Raw genomic sequence first — 17,157 nt, 5'->3', positions numbered from 1 at the left:
GCCAATCTGAGGGAAACCGGTTGTGGAGCCAGCATCCCGCACTATGAGCCAGTTGGGTTGGGCAGAGGGGCTACAGATCCCAAGGCCAGGGACCTCTCTCTCCTCAACCACCCCCTACCCAATGGGCTGCCTGGGGCATGGGGTTAGGGGTTAGGAGGCTAGAGTCTTCTTAAAGTAGCAGAGCACCCTTGGCAGGGGCCAAGGTCCACTCGTGCTCAGAGAATCTGTCCTGGCCTGTGCACATGCGAAGCGAGTAGCCTTCTCATTCCCAATGTCCAATCCCTCTTTTTATAACTGAGGAAACTGAGGCCCAGAGAGGGACAAGGAGGGATAAAAACTGAGGTTGTGTTCTTTCTGCTCTGTTTATGTAAGAACAAAGGAGGAGGCCAAGTGCAGTGGCTCACACCTGTAATCCCAGCACTTTGGGAGGCCAAGGTGGGTGGATCACCTGAGGTCAGGAGTTCGAGACCAGCCTGGCCAACATGGTGAAACCTCGTCTGTACTAAAAATACAAAAACTAGCTGGGTGTGGTGCACACCTGTAATCCCAGCTACTTGGGAGGCTGAGGCAGGAGAATCACTTGAACCTGGGAGGCAGAGGTTGCAGTGAGCCAAGATCATGCTACTGCACTCCAGCCTGGGTGACAGAGTGAGACTCTGTCTAAAAAAAAAAAAAAGAAAAAAAGAACAGAAGAGGAAGAAGGGGCAGGGGTGGGAGGAAAAAGAGAGGGAGAAGGGGAAAGAGGAGAAAAAGGGAAGAGAGAGAAGCAGGGAGGAAAGGGTGAAAGGAAGAGAGGGGAGGAGGGAGAAGGCGGAGAGGAAGAAGGCAGCCACCCTGGGAAGTGCTACACCTCATGAAGGACAGGAGCCAGGTGGGGCAAATACTGGGGAGTAGAGGCCCTTATTCCCTGGCCCCCCACTATGCTCCAAATAAGTATTTAGAAAGCAAGGGCTTTGGGGCTGGGCACGGTGGCTCACGCCTATAATCCCAGCAGTTTGGGAGGCCGAGGCAGGTGGATCACCTGAGCTCAGGAGTTTGAGACCAGCCCGGCCAACATGGTGAAACCCTGACTCTACTAAAAACACAAAAAATTAGTCAAGTGTTGTGGCAGATGCCTGTAATCCCAGCTACTTGGGAGGCTGAGGCAGGAGAATTGCTTGAATCCGGGAAGCGGAGGTTGCAGTGAGCCGAGATTGCAACACTGCACTCCAGCCTGGGCAACAAGAGTGAAACTCTGCCTCAAACAAACAAACAGACAAAACCTCTACAACCAATGATTGGTATTTTTAAATAATTGTTTTATCTTTTCTATTTTTATTTTTTAGCCAAACCATTGCAAAGTAAATTATAGATGCTTGACACTTTGCCCCTAAATATTCCAGCATGCATCTCCTCTGAATAAAGCTATTGTCTTACATAAATATAATATCATTATCCCATCTAACAAAATTAACAATAATTCCTATATGTCATCTAACACCCAGTTCATATCCAAATTTCTCTAATTGTCCCAAAATGTATTTCGTAGTTTCTCCTCTCTCCTTCTTTCCTTCTTTCTGCCTCCTTTCTTCTCTCCCTCACACCCTTTCTTTTTATTTTATTTATTTTTTTGAGACAGGGTCCCTCTCTGTCACCCAGGTGAGCGTGCAGTGGTATAATCTCAGCTCACTACAGCCTCGACCTCCCAGGCACAAGAGATCCTCCCAGCTCAACTTCCCAAGTAGCTGGGACCACAGGCTCATGCCACCATGCCTGGCTAGTTACTGTGTTTTTGTTGTTGTTGTTGTTGTAGAGACAGGGTTTTCCCATGTTGCACAAGCTGGTCTCAAACTCCTGGCCTCCAGCAATCCGTCCACCTTGGCCTCCCAAAGTGCTGGAATTATAAGCATGAGCTACCACACCTGGCGCCTCCCTTCCTTCTTTCTTTCCTTTATTCCCTCCTTTCTTTTATTTTTTTAACCAGGATCCGATCTAGGTTCATGCACTGCATATGGGTATTTCTTTTGAGTCTACATAGACCACTTGCATAGACCACTTTTTAATGACTTCAACTTTCTTAAGAGTCAAGTCGGCTGGGTTCAGTGTCTCACGCCTGTAATCCTAGCACTTTGGGAGGCCAAGGTAAGCAGATCACTTGAGGTCAGGAGTTCGAGACTAGCCTAGCCAACATGGTGAAACTCCGTCTCTACTAAAAATACAAAAATTAGCTGGGCATGGTGGCATGTGCCTATAATCCCAGCTACTTGGAAGGCTGAGGCTAGGGAACTGCTTGAACCCTGGAGGTGGAGGTTGCTGCCCTCCAGCCTGGGTGGCAGAGTGAGACTCCGTCTCAAAAAAAAAAGAAAAGAAAAAAAAGAGCAAAGTCAAGTCCATTGTCTTATACAATGTTCTCATTCTTAATTTAGTTATTTCCTTGTGATGTCACCTAATTTGTTCCTCTATCCTATTTATTTCCTGTAAACTGAGAGTTAGATCTAAAGGCTTGATTAGACCCAGGCTACATACTCTTGGCAAGAATCTATTATGAGTAATACCGTACACTTCACAAGCACCAGTTGCTCCACTTTTCCTTGGATGGATGGGATTGATGGATCGATGGGTGATTGTTAGACATCTTTATTGTAGAAGAATTAGTCCCCTTGTGATTTGCAAGTCAGTTGTGGCATGCTGGGCTGGCACCCTGTCGCATGAACCTAGGCAGGATTTTGACAGACCATTCCAGGCAGAGGTGAAAGCCTCACCAAGGTGGAAGGGACAGGACGTATTCAGGGGTGGGGAATGGCCCAATGCCATTGGCTCCAATGGAGGCTGCAGCTGGGCCCAACTGCAGAGAACTGTGAAGCGGGAGTGAAGAATGAGAATGCTGTTCACAGGCTGGAGAGAGCTGGGAAGGTCTTGGGCTGAGGGATAACCAGAGTAACGACGAGAAAAAAAAAAAAAAAGGGTAGCACTGGATGCAGAAAGTTTCCTCTGGGGTGGGGTGGGGGTGGTGAGAATGGGGGTGTCCTTGTCCTCACCTTCCACAAGCCCTCAGGTGGCCAAGACCCTGTGCCCCAGGGAGCAGGGAGCCTATGCTGTTCTCTGGGGACACGAGGGACTCCCCCAGCCCCGGAAGTAGCACAGAAACAGCTCTGGAGAGGAGGATGGGGAGATCAGGGCACTCCTGCAGGACCAGGGTTGGAGAAGGGATGGGCATGACCGGGGACCACCCCTGCCGCCACCTCCAAGGCCCCTGGGGCCCCGCCCCTCCCAGTTCTCCCAGCTTATATTTTCTGGCCAGCAAGGAGGGTTTCCCATGGGTGCTTAGCATTTCCTCTGCCTGTGACCACGTTGGCTGTACCAGAAGGAAGGGGCCTGGGTCCCTGAAATGACCATGTGGAAGGTTGCCTAAGACTGAGAATGCCTGATTAGACTTCGTGTGAGAAGAAATAGCTTCTGATGAGTTGAGCCACTGAGATTTGGAGGTGTTTGTTGCAGGACGTAGACTTTCCTGACTACTCCCTCCCTTTCTCCAGTGTCTGCCCGTGTGGCGGGAAGGTGAAGGCTGAGTAGTTGAGTGATTATGCTGCTGAAGGCTCGAGACGTGGGGACTGCTTTAATGGTTTATAAAATCCTCCTGACAGCGGGTCCCGAGGTGGGCTGGGAACTCTGGGACAAATGTCTGGGCTTCCCTGTCAGCACCTGTGCAGCCACCTCCCAGGCCCTTGTGTCCAGCCTAGACTCCCACCACTCACTGGGTGACCTTGGGCAAGTCACCGCCTATTTCAACGTGAAGACTTCCCCAGTGGGATAGAGGGGATCAATGGTGTCCCTTGCCCCATCTCACAGGGACAGCAAATGCCAGGAAACCAAAGCAGACACTATTTTAAAGGATTTATTTTCCAGAAATCCTGAGGGGCAAGGGCAGGACAGGAGGGGAAAGGAAATCCCAGGACGCTTGAGGGTCCCGTTCACGGGCAGTAGGCAGATTAGTCCTCCTAGTGCCTGCGGCAGGCAGGTTAACCCTGGGCTTGGGAGGGACACAGGCCCTCGATGACACTGAGCTGTATGCCTAGGCAGTGTCACTCCCCACACTTTCAACCTGAGCCCCACAGCAAGCCTATAAGATGGACATTCTCACTGTGATTTTTCAGGCTGAGTTCAGGGAGTGAAATGGCCTCCTCCAGTTCCGCAGCTTCAAATACCCGGCAGAGCGGCACCAGGCTCCCTCAGAAAGGACCAGGCACTTGTAACATGTATGTCCTTTACCTGGGACACTGCTGTCCCATACCTGCAGTATGAAAAGAATATTTCTCAAGAGGAAGAGGAAGCCAGGCGTGGTGGCTCATGCCTGTAATCCCAGCACTTTGGGAGGCTGAGCCAGGAGGATCGCTTGAGCCCAGGAGTTTGAGACCAGCCTGGTAACATGGCAAAACCCCGTCTCTACAAAAATCAACCAGAAAGGCATAGATAGACCCAAATCCCAGTCTTTAGCCTGTCTCAACCACCTGAGAATGGTTTCTACCCAGGATTCCTTCACTCAATTACACCCCACTCTTTGCCTCCTGCCACAGAGAGAGAGAGAGAGCGCGCTACCCTACCACAGCCAGCTTCCTCCCAGGGCCAGGAAAGCTTCACCTTGTCCCCCTCTCACACAGTTCCTAAAATTCTTCCATTCATCCATTTGACCTCTTAAGTATTTACTCTGTTTTCAAATACATATATAACTCCAGCTTATAATACCAAGCCAAGGGTACTCATTCACACCATAGCATGAATTTGACTGTCAGCTATTTAAGGAAGGAGGCAGGGAAAGTGGAATGGGGGGTACTCTGAAGAGGCCAGGCCTGGGTATTGGAGGTTGGAGGACCATCCAAAAAAAAGCCTGAGGGGAGAAGGAAGTGTAAGCAGACATGACACATAGCTAAAACGGGGAAGAAAGCTACAGGAGTCTCCTATTAGGAAAAAAGGGGGAGGCCAGGTGTGGTAGCTCATGCCTGTAATCTTAGCACTTTGGGAGCCCAAGGAAGGTGGATCACTTGAGGTCATGAGTTCAAGACCAGCCTGGCCAACATAGTGAAACCCTGTCTCTACTAAAAATACAAAAATTATCCAGCCATAGTGGCACACACGTGTAATCCCAGCTACTTGGGAGGCTGGGGCAGGAGAATCGCTTGAACCCAGGAGGTCGAGGTTGTAGTGAGCTGAGATCACGCCATTGCATTCCAGCCCTGGCAACAGAGTGAGACTCTGTCATAAAAAAAAAAAAAAAAAAAAAAAAAAAGGGGGTGAGGGAAGAGGCCAGGCGCTGTGGCTCATGCCTATAATCCCAGCACTTTGGGAGGCTGAGGTAGGCAGATTACCTGAGGACAGGAGTTCGAGACCAGCCTGGCCAACAAGGTGAAGCCTCGTCTCTACTAAAAATACAAAAATTAGCCGGGCGTGGTAGCGGGAACCTGTAATCCCAGCTACTCAGGAGACTGAGGCAAGAGAATCACTTAAGCCCAGGAGGTGGAGGCTTCAATGAGCCAAGACCGCACCATTGCACTCCAACCTGGGTGACAAGAACGAAACTCCATCTCATCTCAAAAAAAAAAAAGGGGGGAGAGTGGGGGAAGAAAGGTGAATCTGGGCAAATTTGGGGCTTCACATGGACCCAGCTGGCCCCTTTCTAGTGACCTTGAGTCTCTGTATTGATCTCAAAATGCCTTTTGGCAGGGAGAGGGGAGGGTCATTAGTTTTATTGATTTTTGTCTGCAGCCACTTTCTGGGCTCTGATTCTGAGCTGGGGCCTGTCTGCAGTGCTCTATGCTAGAGGCCGGGAGACCAGAGTAACTTAGATATAAACCGTGGTCCAACTAGTGGGGAGGTGGGGGAGACAACCCCCAAATCCCAAGAATCTGGGGAGACTGTGACTAGGGTTATTAAGAGAGGACAGAGGGCCAGGGGACGTCTAATACATGAAATGGAATTACCAGCTGCTTGGGCGAGCAATGCCTTGGAGGGCTGGTGGGGCTACACCTGTGCAGGTGGTGGGACTTTCTGGGTGTCGGCAACATCCCAGGCAAAGACCCCAGAAGTGGGATGTGTAGTATGGGTTTGGAGAACAGGGAGCTAGAACCCAACATGCATGAAGGGAAGTGGGCAGGCTGGAGACAGAGATGGAACCCAGATCCAGAAGGCTGCATGCCAGGCTTGGGAGCCCTGACCTCAGCTTAGGGCAGTGGGGAGTCATGGAAGGGTTTGAGCAGGGGAATCGCTGATGGGAACAGGGCAGTCTGGCTGCAGGGAGGCAGAGGATGGGTTAGAGGGATCAGGGGGATATGGGAGTGACAGCACGGAGGTGACAAAGGGTGACAGCCACAGGGATGGAGATCAGGGAATGCAGAGAGTTGGCACAGGCTTCCGGCCGGAGCAGCTGTAATGTCAGGGAGGTAGGGCTCCTGAGCCTTCCTGGAGGAGCCGAGGCCATGGTCATCAGAAGAGGCTCTTCATTGGCTCAGCTTATTGAGAATCATCTTCACCCAGGGCACTCTGGGATCGGCACAGATCTCCTTATCCCTGGAGGTTAGCAACCTGGAAGGGGAGACCCCAGAGACAATGCAGCAACATTAGCATGCAGCAAGGAGGCCACACCCTCAGGAACTTAGCATTTATGAGCCACCAACTTTATGCAGGGCTCAGCATTTATGAGTCACCTACTGCACGTGACATTACCTGCTAAATAGAGTGGTTCAAAATTTACGAGTCACCTGTGGTGTGAAAAGAATATTTCTCAAGAGGAAGAGAAGGCCAGGAGCTCATGCCTGTAAACGCAGCACTTTGGGAGGCCGAGGCAGGAGGATTGTTTGAGCCTAGGGGTTTGAGACCATCCTAGGCAACATGGCAAAACCCTGTCTCTACAAAAATGTACAAGTCAGCCAGGCATGGTGGCATGCGCCTGTGATCTCAGCTATTTGGGAGGCTGAGGTGGGAGCATTGCTTGAGCTCAGGACATCGAGGCTGCAGTGAGCCCAGGTCTCTGCTCCACTGTACTCCAGCCTGGGTAACAGAATGAGACCATGTGTCAAGAAAAAAAAAAGGAAGAGGAGCAGCAAGGACTTCCAGGACCCTCAGCTCTTTAGTCCCGGCCTTGAGTTCCAGGTGAGGCCATGAAATAGAATCCCCAAGAGTTGGGTGGTTTTTTTTTTTTTAGATGGAGTCTCTGTCACCCAGGCTGGAGTGTAGTGGTACAATTTTGGCTCACTGCAACCTCCACCTCCCGGGTTCAGGAGATCCCCCTGCCTCAGCCTCCCAGGTAGCCGGGATTACAGGTGCCCACCACAATGCCCAGCTAATTTTTGTATTTTTAGTAGAGATGGGTTTTCACCATGTTGGCCAGGCTGGTCTTGAACTCCTGACTTCAAGTGATCTGCCTGTCTCGGCCTCCCAAAGTGCTGGGATTACAGGAGTGAGCCACCTCGCCAAGCCAGAATCCCCAAGAGTCTTATAATACGCTTAATTACTCTGAGCCTCAAGACACATTCTTTCTAGGGTCCCTTCTGGCTCAAAATCCAATGATCACATATGATTTGATTGATTGATTGATTGATTTTAGAGACAGGGTCTCACTCTATTGCCCAGACTTGTCTTGAACTCCTGGTCTCAAGTGATCCTCCCAACTTGGCCTCCCAAAGTGCTGAGATTACAGGTGTAAGCCACTGCACTCAGCTTTTTTTATTTAAAAAAAAAAAAAGGCTGGGCGCGGTGGCTCAAGCCTGTAATCCCAGCACTTTGGGAGGCCAAGACGGGCGGATCACGAAGTCAGGAGATCGAGACCATCCTGGCTAACCCGGTGAAACCCCGTCTCTACTAAAAAATACAAAAAAACTAGCCGGGTGAGGTGGCGGGCGCCTGTAGTCCCAGCTACTCGGGAGGCTGAGGCAGGAGAATGGCGTAAACCCGGGAGGCGGAGCTTGCAGTGAACTGAGATCCGGCCACAGCACTCCAGCCTGGGCGACACAGCGAGACTCCGTCTCCAAAAAAAAGAGTCTCACTAAGTTACCAGGTTCACCTCAAAATCCAGGGTTCAGGCAATCCTCCTGCCTCAGCCTCCCAAGTAGCTGAGAGGCACTACCATGTCCAGCAATTGAGCATCTATTATGCGCCAGACTTTGAGCTCTTCACCTTCCTCTTACATTACTGTGCCCTGTAACAAACGCTCAAGGGGCCCCCTAACCTCTGTGTGCTCATTTCCTCACCTGTGAAAAGGGGATCATGACGGCACCTGCTGCGTAGGATTGTTTCAAGGATTAAATGAGTTCATATTTATAAAGTGCTTACAACAGTGCCTAGCACTTAGCAAGCACTCTCTATGTGTTTGAAAATACAAATAAGTCAAATAAGTAAAGGTTATTACTTCATTATACTGTTGGGGAAACTGAGGCTCAGAGTTAAAGAGAGAAGAACTCTGGGGGGGCTTCCTGCTTCAGCCTTCTTTATTATTCACCTGCAGATCCCTCTAAGAAATGGTGTCGGCCGGGCGCGGTGGCTCAAGCCTGTAATCCCAGCACTTTGGGAGGCCGAGACGGGCGGATCACGAGGTCAGGAGATCAAGACCATCCTGGTTGACACGGTGAAACCCCGTCTCTACTAAAAAATACAAAAAACTAGCCGGGCGAGGTGGCGGGCGCCTGTAGTCCCAGCTACTCGGGAGGCTGAGGCAGGAGAATGGCGTGAACCCGGGAGGCGGAGCTTGCAGTGAGCTGAGATCCGGCCACTGCACTCCAGCCTGGGCGACAGAGCGAGACTCCGTCTCAAAAAAAAAAAAAAAAAAAAAAATGAAATGGTGTCAGCGGTAAGGAGGAGGAAGACGAGAAGAAGATAATAGAGGCCCAAAGCGGGTCATGAGTCCCTAAACCCAGCCTCCCCCAGTGTGTGATTTGGTGGACAGCAGGCTCTGAGCAGTTGGAGAACCAGCCAGAGAGGCTAACTCAGAGCGGGCAGGACCTGTCACCCAGCCAGGTGCAGGTGCAGGCTCCAGGCCAGGGAAAAGGAGGCAAAGAAGCCAGAGAAAGAAGCAAAGGAGAACAAGAAACTCGGGAGAAAGCCCTGAACAAGGAACCAGGAGTGAGTTCTGGCTCCAGCCTGGGCAGCCTTGAGCAGGTCACTGTCCCTTGCTAAGCCTGTTTCTCCGTCCCTACCATGGGAATCATTGAACCTCCTCATAGGATTGTTGTGAGAATTAAACCAATTAACACAGGTAATGATCAGAACAGTGCCTGGCACTCGGGAGGCGCCTTGGAAATTTTAGCTCTTAATATTATTCTTCTGGTCAAAATGGGTTGCCTCGGACTTCTGGAAGCCTGGAGAGGATCCAAGACAGTTCTGGTGTGAGCATTTTTTTTTTTTTTGAGACAGTGTCTCGCTCTGTTGCCCAGGCTGGAGTGAGGTAGAGTGATCTCGGCTCACTGCAACCTCCACCTTCCAGGTTCAAACGATTCTCCTGCCTCAGCCTCCCAAGTAGCTGGGACCACAGGCACGCACCACCACACTCAGCTAATTTTGTATTTTTAGTAGAGATGGGGTTTCACCATGTTGACTAGGCTGATCTCGAACTCCTGACCTCAAGTGATCTGCCTGCCTCGGCCTCCCAAAGTGCTGGAATTACAGGCATGAGCCACCACACCTGGTTCACCATCCATTTTTGCCCAAAACCTGGGAGCATCTTTGCTGACTCAGTGGCACTAGGCATACTCCTATACCTGCTATACCCAAATACCCTAGATGCCACAGCTACTGATGGCCTACTGCCATGCCCACACTGTGGCGGCACCCTATTCACTCAGCTCAGCATCCTCAGAACCTGACACTGCCTGGAGCCTAGTAAGCACCTGATGATATTTGCTAAATGATCACATTATTTTTGTTTGTAGTACACCCAAGCCTGAACTGACCCATCTCGTCCAGCCAAGCCATCCTGGCAAGCATCCGGTAGCCCTGCCACATCCCTCTCATCCCTGGGTATGTCCCATCCAGCAGCACCTGGGCCATCCCAGGCTGTACCCATCAGACCCACCAAGACCCTGTGGCCCCAGCTTCCTACTCACACCACGCCAGGCCTCGGGCAGGAGTCTGAGGTCCAGTAGAAGTGTTTCACCACACGCAGGGGCATACGGTAACGGACGTAATCACGGCAGCAGACGCTGTCTTCCATGTTGGCGCCATAGGGGCCTAGCGGAGGGGTGCCCAGTGAATGCACAAGCGGAGCCCAGAGAGGTCACCCTCGGTCCCAGCCCCTGATCTCGGCCTCTCCAGGCTTCAGGAAAGAGATGCAGTTTTTCTGTTCTCATGTGGAAGGATGGTAACCAGAGGATTCTGAGCCCTCCAAGATCCTACCCTTGGAGCTTCTGAGAAGCCACTTACGGTCTGATGTCTACACTCTGGGACAGTCAGCTCTAGGAACAGGGATTCAGAACAACTAAGCATCAGCTGTACCCCAAGATGGGACTCAGTGACTCTGAGCCACAAGGTGCCTTAGATCCTTGCTGTTCAAGGTAAGGTCCATGGTCCATGGCATCAGCGTCACCTGGGAGCTTGTCAGAAATGCTCAGCCCCCCGGCGCCAGACCTGCTGAATCCGGTGTGCATTTTGACAAGCTCCCCAGTCATCCATCAGCACATGGGCACTTGAGAAGTCAGCTTCTGCTCATATGTGTGCAGTGGGAAGGCTGCGGTCCAGAGACGGAGAGGCACTTGCCCAGGATCACACAGCAAGATGCAGCAGAGTCAGGACGAAGGCTCAACAGAGGACAGTCACATAGACCCGGGTTCGAGTCCCGCTTTCCCCTGACTCACTGGGCCACCCTGACCAAGTCATTGAATCCTCTGAGGCCCAATTTCCTCATCTGACCAAAGGGGTAATAACAGTACCAGCTTCAGAGGGTGTTTAATGCATGAAAAGCGCTCAGAAAGCCCAGCAGCTGGGAGCCATTCTTGTTTATAGCTGCCCCACCCCACTCCAGTGCTCACTCCTCCACCCAACACAGCACAAGCATAGAGTGGGGTGGAGAAGGAGTCAGGAACCCATACTGAGGACAAGTTCTGGACAAAAATGGATAGGGAGCCCAGCACAGTGGCTCACGCCTGTAATCATAGCACTTAGGCAGGCTGAGATGGGAGTATCACTTAAAGTCAGGAGTTCAAGACAAGCCTGGTCAACATGGTGAAACCCCATCTCTACTAAAAATACAAAAATTAGCCGGGCATGGTGGTGGGTGCCTGTAATCCCAGCTACTCAGGAGGCTGAGGCAGGAGAATCACTTTAACCCCAGAGGTAGAGGTTGCAGTGAGCCAAGATTGCGCCACTGCACTCCAACCTGGGCGACAGAGACTCCATCTCAAAAAATAAATAAATAAAATGAAATAAAAAATAAATTTAGGCTAGGCGCAGTGGCTCACGCCTGTAATCCCAGCTCTTTGGGAGGCGGAGGTGGATGGATCATCTGAGGTCAGGAGTTTGAGACCAGCCTGGCCAACATGGTGAAACCCTGTCTCCACTAAAAATACAAAAATTAGCCAGGCATGGTGGTACATGCCTGTAATCCCAGCTACTCAGGAGGCTGAGGCAGGAGAATTGCTTGAACCTGAGAGGTGGAGTTTGCAGTGGGGCAAGATTGCTTCACCGTACTCCAGCCTGGGCAACAAGAGCAAAACTCTGTCTCAAAAAATAAAATAAAATATAATAAAATAATTTAAAAAATAATAAAATTAAAAAAAAAAGGATGGTAGGAGGGCAGCACCAGCTTTCCAAGGGAGAACCACTTGCCCCAGACCTGCCTTCCCCTACTCAGACCTGACCCCTTAGAAGCTCCTCACCCACACCCCTAGGGCCCTATGCTTGAGTTTTCTGGAGCAGGAGATCCCAAGGCTATGCCCACCACAACCCCCAACCCAACTGAGACAGATCCTAGACTCCAAGCCTTCAAGACTACCCATTCAACAGACTTGTAAACTGAGGCCCAGAGAAGCACTGTAACTAGCCGAAGACCGCAAGAGCCAACCGCAGACTGAGGTCTTCTGTTCTCAGTCCAGTGCTTGTCCAAGACATGCGGAAGACACCCCAGCGTCCGCCCTGGCCTCTGTAGGGGGCCTTCCTGCTCCCCAGCCTCACCTGCCTCAGTTGCTTGAAGCGCCACAGCAAGGAGGATGAGGACACCCAGGAACACAGTCTGTAGGCGAGCCATGCTTTGTCCTGTATGTCTCAGCCCAGGTGTCTGCAAAGGGACATAGGAAGACCTGCTATTTAAGATGCTGGCTCCACCCACAAGCCTCACTTACTTACCTCTTAGTCACCGGGGTGCCCGGAGTCACTTGACATTCACATCTCAAAAGGAGAACTACCTCCCACTTCCTCCAAAGTGGAGAAATTCTCTTTGGCGGGGAACCACTCAGAGGGGACCCCCCCCAAATCTGTCCTCTCCTCTGGTTTCAGAGAGACTTGTAAAATCCCCCTCTTAGAGGCTCGTGCTCCCCAGGGTCTCCACGCTGTGTGGCCTTGTCTAGCTGTCTCTGGGACTTGGTTTCCCCATCTGGAAGTAAGGGAGATGGTTTCACATCCCTGTTGACTTCACTGGTTGTAAATCAAGTGAGAATGTGGACCAACCCTCACCTGGAATTGAGGCCTGTCTTGTACCCTTAATGACAGCATCACTGATCTCTCTTCAATGGGAGAGGCCTATGGACCCATTGACCCATCAACAGCCTCTTCTGGGGCTTCTTGCGAAGTCCACATTTGGGCCAGGTCATAGATTTCCCAACGGTTTATGAAAAGCGTCCACCCACACTTCTATCCTGCCTGATTTTCCTTCCCAGTGGCTGCCAGGCTCTCCCTCCCCTACTCCCGTCTCAGTCCCTCACCATGTCCATGTCCTGTTGATTCTGCTTCCTAAATCTCTCTCAGATCTGCTTCTTCTCTCCAACCCCACTGTCCTTGCCCAGTCCGGACCACCTCTACCTCAGGCTGGGATGCTGGCCCCCTCAATGCCATCCTTACCCTGCAGCAGCCAGAGTGCGTGGTCCCGAGCTACACACTCTCTCTCCTGCTTCAAAACCCTGCTGTGGCTCCCCATTCACCTAAGGGCAGGACCTGGGCTCCTGTCTGTGGCCCTCAAGGCCCCATTTCCGGACAGGCCTTTCCCCACTGGTCTCCCTCCCCTGAGGGATCACACCACACTCCTCACAGTTCCTCAAAAGGGACTGCGGCCTGTCCCTGGCCTTTAATGTCACTTTCCACATCTCTACCGCATAAACTCCTACTTATGCGTCAAAGCTGTTTGAAATGTCACGTCCTTGGTAAGCACACCCTCTCAGGACTTCAAAGCCTTCTAGGGGGCCTGGAATGTGGCCCTGGGCAGACTGTGTCAGGTTTTCTCTTTCTCAAGCCCCTCCCTAGAAGCCAGACTCCAAGCTCTAGGAGGCTGGGGTCTCCCTTCATTTTTCCTGGCATTCCCAGGGCCTTCTGAGGATCAGGCACATGGTAGGTGCTTGGAACACATGGGCTGGGCACGGTGGCTCATTCCTGTAATCCTGCAATCCCAGCACTTTGGGAGGCCCAGGCAGGTGGATCACCTGAGGTCAGGAGTTCAAGACCAGCCTGGCCAACATGGAGAAACCCCATCTCTACCAAAAATACAAAAATTGGCTGAACATGATGGCACGCGCCTGTTATCCCAGCTACTCGGGCGGCTGAGACAGGAGAATCGCTTGAATCCGGTGAGAGGCAGAGGTTGCAGTGAGCCAAGACTGCACCACTGTGCTCTAGCCTGAGTGAGAGAATGAGACTCCATCTCAAACAAACAAACAAACAAACAAACAAAAACAACACATCTAATGAAAGAGGAAACTGAGGTTCAGAGAAAAAGACGACTTGCCCAGCTCACACAGCCACACAGAGGCTACGCCAGGCCTGGAACTCAGAACTTGGGACTCCATTTATAAAGGGAGCCATCCCTTCATCCAATTCCTTCATTCAGCAAATATTTGTTGAACCCTGTCGTAGACAGAATAACGGCCCCCCTAAATGTCCACATTCTAATCCCCAAAACCTATGAATATGTTACCTTATGTGGTAAAAAGGACTTTGCAGATGTGACTGTTTAGGGTTTCGGATTTTTGTTGTTGTTGTTGTTTTAGAGGCAGGATCTCACTCTGTCACATAGGCTGGAGTGCAGTGGTGCAATCACAGCTCACTGCAGCCTTGACTTCCTGGGCTCAAGCGATCCTACTGCCTCAGCCGCTTAAGTAGCTGGGAATACAGGTGTGTGCCACCATGCCCTGCTAATTTTTATTTCTTCTAGAGATGGGGGTCTCACTATGTTGCCAGGGCTGGTCTCGAACTCCTGGCCTCAAGCAATCCTCCTACCTCGGCCTTTTGAAGTGCTAGGATTATGGGTGTGAGCCACCATACCTGACCTAGAATCTTTAAAGAGGGAGATTTCTTGGATTATCTGGACAGGCCGAAGGCAATCACAGGATTATTTCAAAAGGGAGGCAGTGGATCAGAGTCAGAAGAGATGATGGATGACAGAGCAGAGGTCCCAGTGACGTGGAACTCTGCACCCAGGGATGCAGGCGGGCTGGAGAAGCTGGAAGAGGTAGGGAAACAGATTCTCCCCTAGAGTCTCCAGAAAGAACTTATCTCTCCCTACACCTTGAGTTTAGTCCACTGAGACTGATTTAGGACTTCTGACATCTCAGGCTATTGGATAATAAATTTGTGATGTTTTAAGCCACCAAGTTCATGGTCATTTGTTACAGCAGCCAGAAGAAGCTCATACAAGCACCTACTATGTGCCAAGTGCACTGCCAGAGCCTGGGAAGGCAGCCTGAACAGGAGAGCAGGGGCCCCTGCTCTGATGGAGTTTGTCTTCCACAACAGACAAACATGGCAAACAACGTAGTGTCAGGCTGGGAGGAACACCAGGAAGCGAATGAAACAGAGAAGCAGCTTTGGGATAGGCAGTCGGGAAAGGCCTCTAGAAGGGGGTGACATTTCAGCTGAAATTCAAAGATAGAAGGGAGGCAAGGCACAGTGGCTCATGCTTATAATCCCAGCACTTTGGGAGGCTGAGGCAGGCAGATCATTTGAGGTCAGGAGTTCAAGACCAGCCTGGCCAACATGGTGAAACCCCATCTCTACCAAAAATACAAAAATTAGCCATACACGGTGGTGCACACCTATAATCCCAGCTACTTGGGAGGCTGAGGTAGGAGAATCGCTTGAAGCCAGGAGGCAGGCAGAGGTTGGGGTAAGCCAAGATTGCACCACTGTACTCCAGCCTGGGTGGCAAAGCGAGACTCCATCTCGAAAAAAAAAAAAAAAAAAAGATAGGAAGGAGCCTGCCAGGGAGAGACACAGCAGATGCAAAGGCCCAGACAGACTGAGAGGGCTGAACAGCTGAGACAGAGTGGGTAGAGACAGAATGGGTAGAGATACAGAGCGCAGCTGAGTGGAGAGGCTGGCAGGCAGGGACCGCAGGGCTCCCGTGAGCTCCTGCTAGGATGCAAACTGAAGTGCACGGCATCACCTCAGAGGACCTCTTGTCAAAAGCCCTGACCCAGGACCAGTCACAAAAGAACAAATACTGTATGATTCTGCTGCTTTGGGGAACCTGGAATAGTCACATTCACAGAGACAGAAGGCAGAATGGTGGTTGCCAGGGGCTGGAGGTGGGGGAATGGGCGTTTGAGTTTCAAGGGGACACAGTCTCCGTTTTGCAAGATGAAAGTTCTGGAGGTGGATGGTAGTGATGGTTGCACAACAGTGTAAATGTACTGAATTCCACTGAACTGTACACTTAAAAATGGCTAAAATGGTAAATGTATGTTATTCATATTTTTACCATTCTTTTAAAAGGTGCTTCCCTAGAATCAAATCAAGTCCCTAGTATTAATTACCAGTTGACAAGAAATACAGGGGCTAGAGGAAGAAGATAAATGGCCCCATGAGGAAGCGATCAGACAACGCCAGAAGGTGGAACCTTCCAGATGCTCTTCAGGATAACTGTACGCAGATCATCAAGAAGTTAATGTCAGTCTGGCGCGGTGGCTCAAGCCTGTGAGCACTTTGGGAGGCCCTGGTGGGCAGACCACTTGAGGTCAGGAGTTTGAGACCAGCCTGGCCTACGTGGTGAAACCCCATCTCTACTAAAAATACAAAAATTTAGCTGGATGTGGTGGTGCATGCCTGTAGTCCCAGCTACTTGGATGGCAGAGGCATGAGAATCACCTGAACCTGGGAAGAGGAGGTTGCAGTGAGCCAAGATTGTGTCACTGCACTCCAGCCTGGGCAACAAAGTGAGACTCTGTCTCCAAAATTTAAAAAAAAGTTAATGTTGTTTTAGAAAAATAATAAAGTGAATAGAACATTTATGATTAAAAGAGGCTTAAGAGACATAACAGCCAAATGCAATTCATGGACCTTGATTGAATCCTAGCTTTGCAAAAACAGTCAGGGCATAGTAGCTCATGCCTGTAATCCCAGCAGTTTGTGGGTCTGAGGCTCACTTGAGGCCAGAAATCTATACCAGTCTGGGTAATATGGTGAAAACCCCTCTCTACAAAAAATACAAAAAAATTAACCGAGTGTAGTGGCATGTGCCTGTAGTTCCAGCTACTCGGGAAGCTGAGATGGGAGGATCATTTGAGCCCAGGAGGTGGAGGTTACAGTGAGCCAAGATCACGCCACGGCACTCCAGGCTGGGTGACAGAGCAAGACCCTATCTCAGAAAAGAAAAAGGAAAAACAGGGGGCCAGGCTCAGTGGCTCACGCCTGTTATCCCAGCACTTTGGGAGGCCGAGGCAGGTGGATCACCCGAGGTCTGGAGTTCAAAACTAGCCTGCCAAAATGGTGAAACCCCATCTCTACTAAAAATACAAAAATTAGCCTGGCGTGGTGGTGCGCACCTGTAATCCCAGCTACTCAGGAAGCTGAGATAGAGTAATTGCTTGAACTCAAGAGGTGGAAGTTGCAGTGAGCCAAGATGGCACCACTGCACTCCAGTCTGAGCAACAGTGCAAGATTCCATCTCAAAAAAAAAGAAAAAAAGAAAAGAAAAAACAGCTCTAAAAAGATCTTTTGGGGACAGTGTGGAAATGTGGAAATGTGACTATGGGCTGGATAGTATAGTAGATTATTAGT

The 17,157-nt window shown here is 50.7% G+C and overlaps 1 protein-coding gene across 1 annotated transcript; it reads right to left on the bottom strand.

Moving 5' to 3' along the window:
- Window positions 1–3,860: 3,860 nt before the first annotated feature.
- LOC105494029 (C-C motif chemokine ligand 22) lies at window positions 3,861–12,308 on the bottom strand. The gene is made up of 3 exons (XM_011762100.3): window positions 12,130–12,308; window positions 10,068–10,191; window positions 3,861–6,555 (listed from the first exon to the last, which is right to left on the bottom strand). Exons 1-3 carry the CDS (start codon window positions 12,200–12,202, stop codon window positions 6,471–6,473), a joined length of 282 nt encoding a protein of 93 aa, XP_011760402.1. The 5' UTR covers window positions 12,203–12,308; the 3' UTR covers window positions 3,861–6,470.
- Between the last annotated feature and the right edge of the window lie 4,849 nt (window positions 12,309–17,157).

This window comes from Macaca nemestrina, chromosome 18, assembly GCF_043159975.1.
Source record: "Macaca nemestrina isolate mMacNem1 chromosome 18, mMacNem.hap1, whole genome shotgun sequence".
Classification (NCBI taxonomy): Eukaryota; Metazoa; Chordata; class Mammalia; order Primates; family Cercopithecidae; genus Macaca; species Macaca nemestrina.
Note: the sequence above shows the minus strand (reverse complement) of the source record. Positions and strands in the feature narration are given on the sequence as shown.

Bases quoted from the DNA above. Each gene is read 5' to 3' on its own strand.
- LOC105494029 (XM_011762100.3), bottom strand. From the start codon at position 12,202: ATGGCTCGCCTACAGACTGTGTTCCTGGGTGTCCTCATCCTCCTTGCT. The intron at 10,192-12,129 runs GTGAGGCTGGGG...CCCCTCCGCTAG, and splicing joins GCTTCAAGCAACTGAGGCAG to GCCCCTATGGCGCCAACATG. The intron at 6,556-10,067 runs GTGAGTAGGAAG...CTCCCCTTCCAG, and splicing joins TGCCCGAGGCCTGGCGTGGT to GTTGCTAACCTCCAGGGATA.